This window comes from Leucoraja erinacea, chromosome 27, assembly GCF_028641065.1.
Source record: "Leucoraja erinacea ecotype New England chromosome 27, Leri_hhj_1, whole genome shotgun sequence".
In the NCBI taxonomy this organism is placed as follows: domain Eukaryota; kingdom Metazoa; phylum Chordata; class Chondrichthyes; order Rajiformes; family Rajidae; genus Leucoraja; species Leucoraja erinaceus.
The window spans coordinates 12,867,772-12,886,991 of record NC_073403.1 but is presented as its reverse complement, the minus strand read 5'-3'; the positions used below and the strand labels follow the sequence as shown (position 1 = coordinate 12,886,991).

General features: G+C 40.9%; 1 protein-coding gene across 15 annotated transcripts in view; it reads right to left on the bottom strand.

Moving 5' to 3' along the window:
• tanc2a (tetratricopeptide repeat, ankyrin repeat and coiled-coil containing 2a) overlaps nucleotides 1-19,220 on the bottom strand; it is a 464,896-nt gene that overhangs the window by 51,576 nt on the left and 394,100 nt on the right. For all 15 annotated transcript variants that reach the window (XM_055657051.1, XM_055657052.1, XM_055657047.1 and 12 more), the window contains 2 exons: nucleotides 9,502-9,610; nucleotides 8,383-8,505 (listed from right to left, as the gene is read on the bottom strand). In XM_055657051.1, the coding sequence (XP_055513026.1) occupies nucleotides 8,383-8,505; nucleotides 9,502-9,610 (232 nt within the window). The remainder of the gene's footprint in view (nucleotides 1-8,382; nucleotides 8,506-9,501; nucleotides 9,611-19,220) is intronic.

Here is a 19,220-nt window from a genome sequence, read left to right as displayed (position 1 = left end):
AAAAAAATAAATCAGGATCTCTACAATAAGTGTACAACATATGCTGTGGTTTGGTCCTGTTGGGTGAAATAGTCAGCTGATCTTTTTATCCACAACTATATTCAAAATGCAGTTAAAAAAAGCTTTTTCACTGTACCTCAATACACGTGACAATAATTAACTGAATTAAACTAAACATAGTTTGCATTTGTCTCCATTATATAGTAAAAATGTATGTTCAATAGGTTCACAATACTTTCAATTGAAACAATATTTTCATTTTCCATTAAAATATTAAAGTTTTGAAATAATTGCTGAGTTCTTGCTGTATGTTCAAATTCTGACTACAATTAAAATGACAGAGGAACAACTGTTTCATTTCTAATGTTAAACTTGTCTTCACAATAGGAACTTTTAATTTCCAAATGTTCTCTATAACTACTGCCTTCAATAAATAATTCACAAACTCAGTCCTAAGTAATCCCCAGCACTAGGGATATGCTCCACTAATTAGGTCAGACAAGAATAAAAGCCTTGCTTATTTATATCAGGAACTGTGAATTGAAATGACCATCATGTAATTATCACATCTTCACTTCTGATCTTATGTTGCAAAGAGTATCATTGGTGATCAAATAACATTAGGCACTGCCCTGAAGAATTGCTGCCGTGAAGTCTTGGGACCGAGATAAAAAAACTCCAACAGCTATAACCATCTTCCTTTGCGTGTAGAAGGATGCTGGTTACTATTCAAGAAGGAACTGCAGATGCTGGAAGATCGAAGGTACACAAAAAAATGCTGGATAAACTCAAAAGATGCAGCAGCATCTATGGAGCGAAGGAAATAGTTTTCCCTGGCTTCCTCTGATTTCAGTTTTACTAAGACTTCTTGATGCCACATTGCAACAAACATTAACTAAACCCCAAAGGCAGTTATTTTCACCTGACCTCAAGAATTCTGCTCTTTTCCCCGTATTTTTGCAAGACCACAAGAAATAGCACAGTTGTGGATATAGCTCAATTCGTCACAAAAACAAGCCTCCCTCCACTTTATCTCCTTCTATACATCATGTTGCCTCAGGAATGTAGCTAATATAAACAAGGATCATTTACAAACTGGCCATTCCCTTTTCTCCTCTCTCCTGTTGGGCAGAAGATCAAAAAGCTTGAGTGTACATACTAGCAGATCCAGGAACACCTAATTTTCCACTGTTATCAGACGACTGAACCGTCCTCCCATAGGTAGGGTGTAGTCCTTATCTACAAACCTACCTCAATTCGGATCTTGTAATCTTTTTACCTGCACTTTCTCTATAATGCCCTAACGCTATAGTCTGCACACTGGCATTTTTCTTGTTGCACTATCTGTTGTACTTCTGTATGGTTGGATTGTATTCATATATAGTATCATTTGACTAGATAATGCATAATACGGCTTTTCGTTTTATCTCGGTACTTACACATGAAAATAATAAACCAATACCAATATGTAGACTAAGAACTGTGTGCAGAACTAAGTGGTCATAAATTAATTTAAACTAAGCACAATTAATAAGTTATGGGTAAGAAAGTTACTAATTACATTACTGATGGCAATTAGTTATATCGCATTTGTCCTGTTTTTTTTGTGTACAAGACAGACCTAGACAGTCTTCCATGGTCAGGCAGATGGCAGTATTGTAGCTGTACTGCAGAGACTGGATAAAGGCACAACCTGTCCCGGAGCATATCATCAGCAATACAGTCAGAATATTGTTAAGGCCAACAGCCTCTGCTGTTATCAGTGCGCTCAACTTGTTTTTCATAGTTTGCATTAAACCCAAATAATTATATGTCCTATCTAAGGAACGGATGATGAAAAGGTTACAACTTTCAGGTGATTGGCCTACAACATAGTGAAAATAAATTCATAATTTTCATGCTTATGTTGCAACTATCAGTTCTAACTTTTCATTTAACATTTATCACCAGTGAAATTCAAGCTAATCTCCAGTGAAAGATAAAATTTAAGTCGAAATTTCTGATATTCTATTCTAACAGCTGTTGAGACAGTAGTACAAAGTTTGTTAAACTAATCCCCTGTCTGTATTCTCAGGTGAAAATAAAAGATCCCAAGGCTTCAGTCTGAATTAATATCTATCTTTGAACATAACGGGATTATCTAGTGTTCATCACATTGCTGTTTGTGGGAGATACAGGACAATCCATTTATAGTGCAAAACGACAGTCGTGAAAACAATTTCTCTCTTCATTTTTAACAAAATTTACTTATTTTCCAAAATTACAACTACTTTACTAAAGGGTCGCCAAAGACACTTGTTATTGTAAATTTGTCTCCTCCGAAAGCCTGTACCAGACTTCATCGCCCTGGAGTGACCTGCCGTGGTCTGAGTGCTCTGACAAATCTCCAAGGGGAGCACTGATTGCTGAACAACGCAACTTGATTTGTGTCTTATGTGGAATTCATATCAAAATACCAAGTCCAACCCAATCTATGCAATACCAGGTTAGCAACTGAAGTGAAATAAAACAACCTGAAAACGGTCATTATTATATTTTGGGTTGTGACATATTACGTTATAATATATAATGTTTTTTGAATTCTTCTCTTATCTTATTTTTTTGGTTGTGGAGGACACACTGGTTACTGCCTGACCCATTGACTTACTCCAGCATTTTGTGTTTATGATATTTCCATGCCTGGATGGTATGGGTCTTGGAGAGTAATCTACAGATAGTGGTGTTCCCATGTGCCTGCTGCCAATGACTATCTTGGTAAAAGGTGACAGTTTTGAAAGGTACTGTTGCAGTTGTCAGGTGAATCGTTGCAATATATTTTTTAAACGTTAGACAGTGTCCTCAATGTGGTAAAGAGATGAAGAATGATCCTGTGAACCATGATAGCTTACATTGTTTAAGCTACTATATAAATATATTAGATGATAGGAGGTTTTAAGGTGCGCACTTTTATTGTTGATAGTGAAGAATTCAAAACTCTCAAAATGTTAAGAATGATTTTGTATTAAATATTACCTCGGATTAGGTTTATCACATCCAAATACTTGATTGCACAAACTTAACTTCTTACATGTAGGTCTCAAGTTTAAAAAAAAATCAAATGCAATATTATTTTAGTACAGATGTTTAAATCTGAGATTTTTACTTAGAAACATAGAAATTAGGTGCAGGAGTAGGCCATTCAGCCCTTCGAGCCTGCACCGCCATTCAGTATGATCATGGCTGATCATCCAACTCAGTATCCCATACCTGCCTTCTCTCCATACCCTCTGATCCCCTTAGCCACAAGGGCCACATCTAACTCCCTTTTAAATATAGCCAATGAACTGGCCTCAACTACCCTCTGTGGCAAAGAGTTCCAGAGATTCACCACTCTCTGTGTGAAAAAAGTTTTTCGCATCTTGGTTTTAAAGGATTTCCCCCTTATCCTTAAGCTATGACCCCTTGTCCTGGACTTCCCCAACATCGGGAACAATCTTCTTACTTCTTGCAAGCTAATTAATTCAATCTTATTTAAACAAAATATTTTCATGTATTTTGCAAAATTTGGCCGAGTTATAAACTGGTTGGGGTTGGAGGTTGTTGTTGTCATCGTTCTCTGTGCCCTGTGCCAATGGGGAGAAACCACTGCAGTGCCACGATTCTCCTCTCTTTAGCGAAGATTTTGAAATTTACATATTTTTCTAGCATCGGGCTAGGTAATGTGCATAACACAGCATGCTTGATTGAATAGATTCAGTAGAAAGCAAAACAAATAGAAAACTGAGCAGTAATGGTCATCTATCTAAGTTGGAAATTATACTGCAACATAGCAGCAATAACCCTCAAAAATGCATAATGGCATTTTGAAATTATGCAGGTAGATGAGTGGTTGCAAGAATTTACATTAATAAAGGACATTGAAAAAAATCACACTAAATAAAGCATAAAGTATGCATTAAAAAACCCCAACTGGTACAGGCAGGGTTCAGGTGAGGGAAATTCTGAAGGTTAAAGAGAAAGGACAAGGCAGGGCACTAAAATTGGCAATGATAACCAGAGTGTAACAAGCAATAAAGGATAGAACTATATGGATGCATTTGCAAAAAGAATTGCAATATAATGAAATTGATTTAAGAAACAAATTTACAACATCGTTATTGTAATGTACACATTTGCAAAATGTTGGAAGAATTGATAGTACGAAAAGGAACACATCCATATGACCAAGTACAATAACAAGGCTCGGCTGCAAGGTGATAAAGGCTGGGAACTATATATTCCAGGATACTTGGACTCTTTGGAAGAATATAGAAAAAGGAAAAGGAGATGGAATGGCTCGATTAATAAATTATGAGATCAATACAATGATGAGTTATGATTTTAGCTCAGAAGATCAAAATAGAAAATCCACTTGGGCAGAGAAGTCACAATTAGTGGCAATTTATAGGAGCCAAAATAGTATTAACATTGTAAATAAAAATGAAAGATCAAATGGTTGGTGAGCTGTGGCAGATATTTAAGGAGACATTTCACAATTATCAATTAATTGGGAATTAATAAAACTTTGAGAAGAAATATCCATCAGGGGTTGACTAAGGACATTAAGAATGTGGTAAAAAAGTAATACAGACATTCAATATTTTGAATATTAGTCATAGGTCAAAAGATTGGGGAGATTTAAGAAACTATTAAAGAATTATATAATGGGGGCTTAAAGAGAAGATACGGCAGTGAAATGGATACCTTTAAGCTTCACATCAAACTCAAATTGGAAAAGATGGCCTTGAGCATGTAATTGTAAAGTGTAGTTTCTTAGAATATTAAGCTGTGGAACTAATCATGGAACAGTCTTTTTTAAACGTATTCACTGGTAATGAGACAGAATTAATGAGTGATCTCGTAGTGAAGGATCCTCTAGGGCAGACTGATCGTAACATGATAGAACTTCATTACCAGTTTGCAAATGAGAAACGTGGGCCTGAAACTATTATCTTGATATAATCATGGATGATCTATAACTAAACGCCATATCCTCACGTCTCATCCATTCCCAATGTATTTACTACCTTCTTAAATATATTCAGTGAGCTCTGTGAAGACATTTCTCATCATTTTCATCCTAAATGCCTTATCCTACATCCTGAAGCTGAGTGGGATAAGCCATCCCCACTCCCAACCCACCCCCTACCCCCTGAGTCTGGACAACCATTCTCACCCCTCCCCTGCCCCCCTCAAATGCAGTTGGTTTCTCCATGCAAGGATCCTTCTCCTTCTGTTCAACTCTCATGTAATAATGATCAAATCTCTCGCCAGACCACAGCCCTTCCATCAGTTTGGTGAACCTTTACTCACTCTCTCTGAAGGTTGGAAATGAAAAAACAAAACAAATGTTGACATAAAAATATTAGAAATGGAAAAAATAGCTGATGAAAGTTACCAAGGAATGTAAAAACACACAGCAAAAGCTAAATAACTATATCTAAAAAGAGGAAGTTGGCAAAACTAACATTAGTCACCTAGGGAATGGATCAGGGGAATGAATAATGCAATTTTCTGCTTTGATATCTTTGTATGCAATTTGAATACGTATTTTGAGTAAAATACATTAAAAGCATCCCTCCCAATAATACCAGGAAATACAGTAGGAAACGTGAGGTTAAAGTTCACACATTTTCATCACAGAAAAGGTGTTTGGTAAACAAATGACTGACAAATGGAGCTGAAGGACTGCACCTTAAATTCTCACAAGATTTGGCTGCAGGGAAAATGGATGCTTTGGTTGTGATCTTCCTAATTTCTCCTGGACAGAGCTCTGTGGTTTAAAAACTGCAAATGTAACACCTCTGTTCAACATACGACGGGCCAAGATACAATCCTTTGTGGGACCCTGATAGTTGCCACTGGGAAATGGTTAGAGTCCATTATTGAGGAAATAGCAGTAAGGCATTTAGAAAGTCACCATACAATTAACAGTGTTAACATGACTTTATGAAAGGGAACTATGTCTGCCAAACTTAATAAGGCTGTTTTGAGATTGTGCAGTGTATAAAGGGAAGCAATAGATATAGTATATTTGGAATTCCAGAAGGCATTTGACAAAATGCTGTATAAAAAAAGTAACTTTATATATTGGAAAAATAGTGGCATTTGGATAAATAATTTGGCATGGATAGTGGAGGGTGAAACTAAAAAGAAAGATAATGTGTAATTTAGCCAAATTTGCTGACTATACAACAATAAGTAGAAATGCAATTTGTGATGTACAGAACATCTGCAAGGAATATTAAGCAAATTGGCAAAATATTGGCTGATTGAGAACAATATTGGGAAATAGGAATTCGGTGGCAAAAATAGGAAAGAATATTAATTAACTTGGGAGAGACTATAGAACAGTGGAGCAGAAAGCTCTGGATGTCAACATGCATTAACAGAGAAAGTTATTATATACGAACAAGTAATTAAGAAGGAAAGAGATATGTGGGCCTGTAATAAAAAGTCAATGGAGTATAAATATATGAAAACCTTGCTAAACATGTGCACCAGTGAAACTGCACTGAAGTGACTGTGTATGATTTTGGTCCCCTTTTTTAAGGTATTTTTAAGATACTTGCACTGGAGGAAGTTCAATGAAGGATCACAAGATTGATTTATAGGATGAAGGGGCTGCCTGACAAGAATAGGCCAAGTAAGTATGGTCAATATGTTGGAGTTTAGCAAAATGAGAAGTGATCTAATTTAAGTATGGAAGGTTTCAAGGACTTAACAAAGTCAATAGTGAAAGGCTGCTTTCTGTCAAGGGCTACTCTGGAAATGTGGAGAAAGTTTCAAAATCTTGAGCCAGGTGACATTATAAAATAACTGAATTGCAAATAGAGGTAAAATTGCATGCTATTTGAAACATGCACTGTTCATAGTTACATTGTTGCTGATTTTAAATTAAAAGATTTTCACTTTATACCTTAAGTCCAGGACAAGGGGTCACAGCTTAAGGATAAGGGGGAAATCCTTTAAAACCGAGATGAGGAGAACTTTTTTCACACAGAGAGTGGTGAATCTCTGGAACTCTCTGCCACAGAGGGTAGTTGAGGCCAGTTCATTGGCTATATTTAAGAGGGAGTTAGATGTGGCCCTTGTGGCCAAGGGGATCAGAGGGTATGGAGAAAAGGCAGGTACGGGATACTGAGTTGGATGATCAGCCATGATCATATTAAATGGCGGTGCAGGCTCGAAGGGCCGAATGGCCTACTCCTGCACCTAATTTCTATGTTTCTATGTTTAACTCATCAAATCATACATGATGTAAATGAATGACAGACATGAAGACTTTGAATGTGATTCAATTTGTCTATTTCGGGCACTGCTACTTAAAGAGCGCATTGTTGCTCGACCCACAAGAACATCTCAACATCAGGACCAAATACAAATGGTAAGAGATGTATGTGTTCTTGTATGACCTCTTGAAAATAAACGTTTTTTAAACTGTACAGCATTACGGCCCATTTAAGCTCTTTGTGTCTTTATGATTTTGTTAACATATCAAAAATAATCAAATATAACAGTAATAAGGTAAATTGCACTATTTTGAACCATGCTGCTTAGTCTAAAGATAAAAATAAAATTTAGTAACTTAATGTCAAGATACTTGTTTCATTATCTTGATGCAAGTTTTTTTTAAGTATTACTCAGCTTTGGGCAGGTGAAATGTAGGTCTAGATTTTTGGAAAGCTCATTGTGTGTTTTGAATTTTGTCCTTGGTGGCCAGGATATAAATAGAAAGTGAAATATAACTGTGGCATAAAATACTGATTGTAACCACCAACAGAGACTTTTCAAATATAAGAAAGTGTTGCCTAAACGGTAGATAGCTACAGGAAGACTCCAAAATATAATGCTAGATAGTTTAGGAAAGATTTATTTGAAATATTGATGAACCAGATGCTCTATATTATATTCAGTTGGCTCTGAAGACCTATCAAACTGGGTGTCCTGATAATAAAGGTAGGCATGTAAGGCTAATCGAGCAAAATAGGATATGTTATGGAGCCTTTCTGCCATTCCTAGCAAGAATTACTTGTGACGTGACATAAATAAAGCATACATAAACAGAAACCTCTGCCTTCTAGACTTACTAAATTATTACTGTCACTTATTTACAATTAAATTCTGAGAATAACAAACACAAGAGTATATTTTGTATGACTTTTTTTTGCATTGTTTTGTTTCAGTCATAAAAGTTTAAGGTGTATTATCATGACCACATGGAAAAGATATATGATTTTTTTTGTTAAATCAATAAAACGAAGGAACATACATTTGTGGCACAGGAACAGTCTATACCTCAATGTTGGATTCAAATCTAAAAAAAATCATATAAACACAAACAATTATTAATTATGCTTTTACCTTGATATTTGGAGTGTATAAATTGCGTAAAGATGCCAATGCTGTGGACAGCCCTTCTGTACTGTAAGATATCCACAACCCTTGCAGAATGGAGGATGAAACTCCAACCTTTTTGCTCAGACCCTTAAAGAGAAAAGGGAAAGATATTTATCTACATCGGAAAACTGAAATGCGAATATTGCGTGCAGTTCTGGTTGTCCCATTACAGGAAGAAAATGGAGGCGTTAAAAAGGGTGCAGAGGAGGTTAGCCCGAATGATGCCTGGATTAGGGGGTATTTGCTGCAGGGCGAGGTTGGACAGACTTGGATTCTTTTCTCAGGAAGATAGTGGGGAGACCTGATATAAGTATATTAAATTATAAGAGGCATAGATAGGGGGAGACAATCAGAACTTTTTCCAGGCTGGAGATATCAAATACCAGAGGACATAGCTTCAAGGTGAAAGTTTAAAGGTGATATGCAGAGCAAGTGTCTTTTGGTCAGAGGATGGTGGGTATCTGGAGTGCACTGCCAGGGGTAGTAGTTGAGGCAAATACGATAGTGATATTTAAGAGATAGGATTGGATAGGAACATGGATATGCAGGGAATGGAGGGATATGGATTATGTTCAGGCAGATAAGAGTTAGTCTTGGCATCATGTTCAGCACAGGCTTTATTGGCCAAAGGGCCTGTTCTTCTGCTGTACTTTTCTGTGTTCTATGAGTTACTGATTCTATGGAAATATTCTGGATTGTTGTTTGGAATGACAGGACCTGGATTTGCAATATTTCCAGCCCTAACTGCAATTAGGAGACCAAACTGGTGGAAGGACAGATATACTGGAACAGGTTTGAAGGGAAAATAAAAAGAAATATCATCTGTAATATTGGTCAGCATCACACTGAGACAGCAGTATATATAATAGGATGGCATAGCAGTTTAAATCTGCCATTGCAATCAGCCAAGATCATATTGAATGACAGTGCTGTCTCAAAGGGCCAAATGGCCGACTCCTGCACCAATTATCTATGTTTCTATGCATTGTTATCAACGCAGCTGCTTCACATTGACTTTAGTTAGTTCTGTTTGATGTAATCTACACACACAGGTTTTCTAATATCTTTCATAAATAAGATTACCTTGAAAATATGAGCTTTAAGAATGTGGTGTCCCAGCTCAATGGTCTGCTGCCGGTTCAGTTTGCCTTCTTGACGAGAGAACCAAAATGCCAGCAATGTGTGGCCACTCCTGAGAACAACAGAACTTGTTTTAGAACCATATTTTGAAGATAATTGTACATTATTTTCCCTAAAGCTGCTCATTTACTTCTTCGCTTTTGTGCTTCCAGATACAATTAAGAAAAGTGCATCAACTTTGTCGGGAAAAAAATAAACATTTAATGACTTTCATATGAGTTTCATATCCTCAGGATCTCCCAAAGCACTTACAGCCAACAAAGCACTCTGTAATGTTTATTCATGATTTAATTTAGGAAAATAAAAGCAGCCAATTTGCACACAGCAATTTCCCCTCGCAAGCTCTGCACATAGCAATCCCTGCTACACAGCAGCAGGATAATGAGCTAAGCCAAATAATTTATTTTCCGAGCAGTGAAAAACATGCTGTGCAGATCAAATTTGGCTTAAAAAGGAAGATTACAGCAAGTCTGTGCTTATTTCTCAGCCTTTTATCACGCAGCTCCATGCCCAGTCGGGGTTACCATCGAGGAAGTTAGTACTGAAGGTACTGTCGTGTTTGAAGGTAGACAAATCTCCGGGGCTTGATCAGATATATCCGAGGACATTGCGGGAAACTGGAGTGGAAATTGTGGGAGCTCTGGTTGAAATTTATGAGTCGTCCTTAAATACAGGAGAGGTACCAGAAGATTGGAGGGTGGCAAATGTTGTGCCTCGATTTAAGAAGGGCTGCAGGGAAAATGCTGGGAACTAGAGGCCGGTGAGCTTAACATCTGTAGTTGGTAAGTTACTGGAGAGTATTCTGAGGGATAGGATATACAGGCGTTTGGATGGGCAAGGGCTGATTAAGGACAATCAGCATGGTTTTGTACGTGGGATGTCGTGTCTCACAAATCTGATTGTTTTTTGAAGACGTGAGCAAAAAGGTTGATGAATGCAGAGCTGTAGATGTTGGGTACATGGACTTCAGTAAGGAGATTGACAAGGTTCCGCATGGTAGGCTGCTCTGGAAGGTTAGATCTCATGGGATCCAAGGAGAGATAGCTGAATGGATAGGAAGCAGAGGGTGGTGGTGGAAGGTTGCTTCTCAGAATGAAGGCCTGTGATTAGTGGTGTGCCACAGTTTGGTGCTGGGCCCGTTACTGTTTGTCATCTACATCAATGATTTGGATGAGAACATACAGGGCAACATTAGTAAGTTTGCTGATGATATAAAAGTTAGTGGTTTTGCAGATAGTGAGGATGGTTGTGAACGATTGCAGCAGGATCTGGATCGATTGGCCAGGTGGGCGGAGGAATGGTTGATGGAATTTAAGTGTGAGGTGTTGCATTTTGGGATGTCTAACAAGGGCAGGACTTACACAGTGAATGGTAGGCCTCTGGGTAGTGTTGTGGAGCAGAGGGATCTAAGAGTGCAGGTGCATGGTTCCTTGAAGGTCCAGTCGCAGGTAGATAAGGTGGTCAAAAAGGCTTTTGGCACTTTGGCCTTCATCAAACATAGTATTGAGTATAGAAGTTGGGAGGTTACAATACTATACAAATTTATTATAATTTGAACCTCAAAAGAAGTTCAAACAAAATTTGGTTTCTGCAGTCATATAACAAGAAAAGAACCAAGACACACAAACAACACAATTTACGCAAAGTCTTGTCTCTCCCCTGTGTTCCATTCTTCTCCTGAAGTTAAAGCCCCTGGCGGGCGATGGCAAGTCCCGCGCTGGGCAATGTAAAGCCCCGTTCCGGGTCCTAATGTTGGAGCCCCCGGCGGGCGATGGCAAGTCCCGCAGCCGTTAAAGCCGTGCCGGGCGATGCAAGGCCCCGCTCTGGGTCACCCTCAACCCCGCAACTCAGGCGGTAGAAGTTGCCGTTGCTGTCTCCCACCAGGGACTCGTGAGCTCACGATGTCACCGTCCACCGGACCTGCGGCTGGAGCCTCCGAGCTCCGGAGTCGGGCCCACAGCGGCGCGCCACCACAGCTCGCCACGCTCCGAAGCCGGCCAGCCCCACGATGGTAAGTCCGCAGGCTCCGCGACTGGAGCTCCCAGGTCGTTCTGGTTGGAGGCCGCTCCACGGTGCTAGGCTCCAAGGACAACGGAGACCCAACAGAGAAAAGGTCGGGCCACCCGTACAGGGAAGAGATTTAAAAGTCCCCCACCCCCCCATATACACAGCTAGAAACAATATAAAAACCATAACAAACTATACATTCAACGGGCCAAAAAAAAAAGAAGACAGACTGCAGAGGCCACTGCAACGTCAGTCACACCACCCTCACATATATGTTGCCGTTGTCTAAGACGTTGGGGAGATCGCATTCGGAATATTGTGTTCAGTTCTGGGCACCATGTTATAGGAAAGATATTGTCAAGCTTGAAAGGGTTAAGAAAAGATTTACGAGGATGTTGCCAGGACCAGAGGGTGTAAGCTTTAGGGAGTGGTTGAGTAGGCTGGGTCTGTATTCCATGGAGTGTAGGAGGATGAGGGGAGATCTTATAGAGGTATACTAAATCATGAGAGGAATAGATTGGGTAGATGCACAGAGTAAGGGTAACTTTTTAACACAGAGGGTGGTGGGTGGATGGAACAAGATGCCAGAGGAGGTAGTTGAGGCTGGAACTATTCCATAGTCTAAGAAACAGTTGGACAGGTACATGGATAGGACAGATTTGGAGGGTGATTACCAAGTGCAGACAAGTGGGACTAGGGTAGCTGGGCTATTGTTGGCCGGTGTGGGCGAGTCGGGCCGAAAGGCCTTTTTTCACTATCACTCTATGACAACCCCCTTGCAATTTCTTGCTTGGAGGGCCTAGATGCATATGGTACTTGTACAATTGTTAAAATGGCACGGATAGGCTGGTAACTGAGTTATTAAGAAGACACAATTGATATGGACAGGTTAAAGGCGTAAGCAAATAGGGTACTGGTTGTTAATATTGGTAATGATACAAAGAGAGGTTGGAAACTGAGTTATGAAGACAACATAAGGAGGCTACAAATCCATAGATATACGTTAAATGCATAAGCAAAGATTTGACAAACGGAATACATCAAGGAAAATGCAAATCTACCCATGATTAAAATAAACAGGCATCTTATCTAAATGGTACAAGTTAGCACCGCTTTGAAATGCAGAGGAATGTGGGTGTCCGAGTGCAGGCTTTACAGAGGATATTAAGAGACATTAGGAAAGCCAACAAAAAAAAACAAAGTGTTTGTTTAATTCAGCAGCTCTCTGCCCTCTAGTATTTGACATTTCTAGCCTGGGACAAAGACTGTCCTATTTATGCCTCTAATAATTTTCTAAGCTTCCATCAAATCTCGACCTTCGATGCTCCAGTTAAAACTTTGTATGCTTAGCCAACCTCTCTTTACAGCGAATACTCTTTAATCGAGGCAAATCCTTCCTGTAATACAGTGATCAGAACTGCAAATAAAACAATGAATGTGTATCTACCAAAGTTTTATACAGCTGCAAAATGACCTGACTTTTCCACTTAACATACTGACCTATGAAGGCAAGTATGTTGCATGCCTCCTTTACCACCCAACCTACATGTTGCCACTTTCAGGGAGCAAGAGGCTTGCACCCCGAGACCCCTCTGCACTTTAATGCTCCAAAGGGTCTTGCCATTTGCTGTATGCTTTCCTCTTACACTTGACCTCCCAAAATGCAACATCTCACTCTTCTGCAGATTAAATTCAGTCTGCCATTTCCCCACCTGTATTTATAACTGATCAATTTCCTGCTGTACCCTTTGACAACCTTCATCGTTGTCCACAAGTTTGCCAGGTTCGTGTTTTTTGCAAACTTATTAAACTACACACCCACATTTTCAGCCAAATCATTTGTATATTTCACAAACAACAGATGTCCCTGCACTGATCCCTGCTGAACAACATCGGTCACAGATTACCAGTCAGAATAACAACCCTCTGCCACTACTCTGTTTTATATGGCCAAGATAATTTTGAATGTAATCTTTCAAATCTCCATTGATCCCACGTGCCTTAACAAAGGAAACAAATGTAGTGCACTTGTATTGTGCCATATACCACTTTCAGAATAAGTCAATGGGTTAGTAACCAATTAAGTATTTGCAAATGTTGCAAAATTGAAAATCTGCCAGCTAATTTATCATAAAATCACCTAAATGGAAAAATTCAAGGTGCAGATTACTTGTTTTTAGAATTGTTGATTTAGCAATAAATATTGACCATGACATTTATGGGATAATTTCTTTGCTCCTCTATTACACCATCTTCCTCAGAGAGCAGATGGAGCTTTGGAGAAATGTCTCATTTGGAAGATAAAACGTACAAAAAATGTAGACAAATACTTAAACAAAACATCAATGCTTTAAGCCACACTGCTTTATCATTTATCATGGAAATAGTTAGAGAAGTGTATGCAGAGCCATCAGAAATGTGGTACGTTTAGCACAATAAATAAATTATCAACAATACCTTGTAACTGTTTAAAATTACTGAAAGTTTATACACTTGAACAACTTAAATCACAATTAAATTCTAAAATGGGTGCCTTGTGCTAGAATTCTCACACCAGATAGTTTTCTCAGGCATGTCAAAATATTTTTATCAACAGTTCTGCAATGTGGTGGGAACCTCTGATGTTTAAGCAGAAAATGATTTTTTTAGAACATTGTCCAATTATTTAAGTTAAGCTTTAAACATTTTGATATCTGTTATTCTGACACTTGTAGTGCTCTCTACAAATACAGATCCTGAATCTCCTCTTGACAATATCAATAATTGCATGAGGATAAGGTGTGTTCGGATAGTTGGCTCTCTTTCAAATCTCACGATTCGATGTTATAAATCACTTTCATATAGACTTCAACTTTTTCTTAGTTCATTGCTTCCTCTAACTTTATATGGTATGTTTTTAAAACTTCTCTGACAAACTACTGGAGAGCATAATGTTAAACGTAAGATCACTTTAATTTAAAAAAGGCCATAAATTAAAAACCATGTGAGCATGGTGAATGAGGTCTTGGTGGCAGCAATAAAATACATTGAAATCAATGCGCAGATGAGGCATATCTTCAGTGCCACCAAATAGACAAGGTGTACCACCCCACCCATAATTATATATACTCCATTAATGTTTAATTAGACGTGGCCGTTCTGTGTTGTCTTAACTGCCATATTAAAAAACTAGCATGAATTTTGCTTTGTGCAATGCAATCCTTGTCTCCAGCTTAATACAGAGGAGATATGCAGAAGGTCAGGAAAGAAGCTGCACCTGAGCTTTTATTTCTGCTTAAATATATGTCTACTTTGTAAAAAGCTTCGAACCAATTTGATCAAGTGCAAGCAACATGGCTTCCTGGAAGTTTTAAATGTCAATTAATGATTCAGTGTAATTTACTAGGTCGCTGGGGATTACAAATAGAATAGAAATGAAAAGTCATATGATTGCAATACTATGTCATTATAAAACCTCCTGGAATTTTCCAAGACTGCTTAATTTATCCTTCTCATCGAAGGTCAGGTTAAATCTCCAGAGTCCAGCTGCAGTAGAGAAAGATATCACGCAAGCAAAAATAACTTGAACTGTTTTTCAGTGATAAATGGACATCTGACTGGAGTGGGTTTGATGTGATTACTAAATGCAGGTAAAGTGGTTGTACAGACTAATCAAGAGTGTTTTATTGCCACATGTCCCAGATAGAACAATGACATTCTTACTTGCAGCAGCACAACAGTACAAACTACTGCAAACCTAAGGTACATATTGGAAAACCAATAGGAATAAGTAATAACATGAAGTTTGCAGTAAATCAGGACATATTTGTCTCATTTTACAGTGGATAGTTTTTGTATGCACCTCTTATTCAAGAACATGATGCTACATAGTCAAGTATTGTGTTGATTAGGACTACTAAGAGGAATTTCACAAGTATTGCACACTTGTTGAAGCAACAAATGTTAATGTGATATTCTGGCTCCAATTTGGGCAAATATGCTGATCGATATATCCAACCACTCACAGAGGTCACAGGTCAGCATGACAACCACTGCAGAGAGTGTTTAGTTTAGTTTAGAGCTACAGGACAAAGGACAAAGGACATTTATTGTCACATACACCAAATGGTGTAGTGAAATTTGTCTTGCCATGCAGCACACAGATAAAGATTAGACACAACATTAAAGAAATGTAACAATAAACATAAAAACATCCCCCCACAATGGTTCCCACTGTGGGGGAAGGCACAATGTCCAGTCCCCATCCCCAGTTCACCCATAGTCGGGCCTATTGAGGCCTCTGCAGTCTCCTTTACGGAGGCCCGATGTTCCAGGCCATTCTCGCCGGGTGATGTAGCTCCGGCGCCGCGTCACAGGATGAGAATTTTTATACTGACAAATTGTAATGTTTATGTTGGCCTAAAATAGGACACCTTGATAGTGTCCTCTGTGATGTTCAAAGGAAAGACTCCGAACTCTTGAAATGGCTCTCACAGCGGCTTGGGACACCTGGAACAGTCGCTTCCGTACCGGAGACCGCGGCATCCGAAGCCAACAAGGCAGCGCTGGATGGAGCTCCACAACTGGCGATCTCGGCGAGAGATCCCAGGCTCCCGATGTTAAGTTCAGCGCTGCCACCCGCAGCTGGCCGCTCCACAGACCCGCGGCTCAGTGATGTTTCATCGGCGGTCTTCAGCTCACCGGAGCTCCAGCGCGGCGACCCGGGCAAGGCATCGCCCGCTCCGCGATAGCGCTCCATCGCTGTGCCGCTGCCGAAACTCTGGGCGGTCCCCTCAGGAAACGCCGCTCCAGGCCCGCTGGTAGGCAGCGAGGACGGGTCGAAGGTGCAGCCCGGAGAAAAGCCGCCTCTCCGACCAGGTAGGGACCCTAGAAAGTAGCTTCCCTCTTCCCCCCCCACCCCTCCCCCCCTTACATAAAAAAGGCTAGAACTCCTAAAAACAAAACACTCAACTAACTAAAAATTTTAAAAAGATGAAAAACGGACAGCTGCAGGCTGGGCAGCCATACCACACAGGACGGCACCCGCTACAATACAGCTACAGTGTGGAAACACGCCCTTCGGCACACCGAGTCGGCCACGACCAACGATCCCTGCACGCTAACACTATCCTACACACACAACTAGAGACAATTTACAATGGTATGAAGAGCCAGTGATAGCAGAGAGGTCTTGACGCAAGGAGCATGAATCTAGGAGCACAGCTTCAACCTTCCCTATGTCTCTGCACTCTTCAGCATAGAAACTCCTTTTCACTAGACAACCTGACTACATGCTGATGGATGACAGCAGGCCTTTCAGCTGCCATTGCACCAGAGGCATTGCTTCACTATCCCGGCTCGACTAGCTGCCATCATATTGCTGGAGTGTTCAAGAAGGAACTGCAGATGCTGGAAAATCGAAGGTACACAAAAATGCTGGAGAAACTCAGCGGGTGCAGCAGCATCTATGGAGCGAAGGAAATAGGCAACGTTTTGGGCCGAAACATGTCTTCAGATTGATGGGGGTGGCGGGGAGAAGGAAGGAAAAAGGAGGAGGACAGCCCGAGGGCTGAGGAAGGGGAGGAGACAGCCCGAGGGCTGAGGAAGGGGAGGAGACAGCAAGGGCTAACAAAATTGGGAGAATTCAATGTTCATTCCCGCAGGATGCAGACTCCCCAAGCGGAATATGAGGTGCTGTTCCTCCAATTTCCGGTGTTGCTCACTCTGGCCATGGAGGAGACGCAGGACAGAGAGGTCGGACGGGGAATGGGAGGGGGAGTTGAAGTGCTGAGCCACCGGCAGGTCAGGTAGGTTCTTGCGGACCGAGCGGAGGTGTTCGGCAAAACGATCGCCCAACCTCCGCTAGTCTCACCAATGTAGATCAGCTGACGTCTAGAGCAGTGGATGCAGTAGATGAGGTTAGAGGAGATACAGGTGAACCTCTGTCGCACCTGGAACGACTGCTTGGGTCCTTGAATGGAGTCGAGGGGGGAGGTAAAGGGACAGGTGTTGCATTTCTGTTGCAACGGAAAGTGCCCGGGGAGGGGGTGGTACGGGAGGGAAGGGAAGAATTGACAAGGGAGTTGCGGAGGGAGCGGTCTTTGCGGAAGGCAGACAAGGGGGGAGATGGGAAGATGTGTATCTGTATCACCTGTATCTCCTCCAACCTCATCTACTGCATCCGCTGCTCTAGATGTCAGCTGATCTACATCGGTGAGTAAGCGGAGGTTGGGCGATCGTTTCGCCGAACACCTCCGCTCGGTCCGCAAGAACCTAGCTGACCTCCCGGTGGCTCAGCACTTTAACTCCCCCTCCCATTCCCCGTCCGACCTCTCTGTCCTGGGTCTCCTCCATGACCAGTGAGCAACACCGGAAATTGGAGGAACAGCACCTCATATTCCGCTTGGGGAGTCTGCATCCTGCGGGCATGAACATTGAATTCTCCCAATTTTGTTAGCCCTTGCTGTCTCCTCCCCTCCCTCAGCCCTCGGGCTGTCTCCTCCCCTCCCTCAACCCTCGGGCTGTCTCCTCCCATCCCTCAGCCCTTGGGCTCCTCCTCCTCCTTTTTCCTTCCTTCACCCCGCCACCCCCTATCAGTCTGTAGAAGGGTTTCGGCCCGAAACGTTGCCTATTTCCTTCTCCTATTTTTGTGTACCATCATATTGCTGGAGTCCATTTTTAGCAGAGGTCTCAATGCTGTGATAGCGGCTGTGCAAACTACTGCCGTCTGCTTCTCTGGCCAGGGAAGATTGGGGGGATGGGAGGGAGAGGTGCCAGAAAATCTATGGCATACATCTGATTTCCTCTCTGAGGATGACAACATTTGTGCTCCCACTACTGCCACTCCAACAGGGCCCTTACAGTTGACCGAGCAAGCACACTGAAATCAAGGAAATGTGATCAAGACTGAATGTCGTGTGGCAATTAGCAAACGTTCACTTACTGAGCCAGCAGCTGACACAGTCTTAAAAATGGAACAGGTTGCGCGGCTTCCTTTGGGATGGGGAGGAAGCTTTCAATAGTTCCTGCTATTCAATTATATAGTACCATTCAACACAGCCATTACATTGGTAATAGACTGCAGAGATGACTGAAGCTAGCTCAAAAGGTGGGCAGTGTAACAGCTTCAGTGACAGGCAGGTCGCTTTAGGACTAAAGCAGCAAATTAACCAGCATCAGTCCTTCCGAAATTGATAGCATGCCTTTCATCGCTGCCCTATTCTAAATCTGTACCAGGTCAGCTGAATCAGTTACATCAGCATTTGGAGGGTACAACAATCTTGTATTTAAGAACACAAAAATGAGATATGAGACAGGCAAAACACAGCCACAATTGTTAACTATAATTGTTGCATGGCAAATTTAGATTTCAGGAAAAGGGAAGTGCCCAAAATGTTTACCATGCCCAAAGACAATTGCAAATATAGAAAACTCTACAAACTTTGGCACAAATAATTCCTCCTAATTCAGAGAAAACTGTACGAGCACATTAGAAATATCCCACTCAGTAGCCAAAACATGTGAGCTACACAGGGTGAGTTACACAATGACAGTAATAATTAATAAGATGTCAGCTCTTACATCCACTGTGAAACTACTGAAAATTGTGCACAGCTGACCCTTGTTTGTGTATATTAGTGCCGCTGGGACGTGTGGCTGAACTAATGATGTGAAGT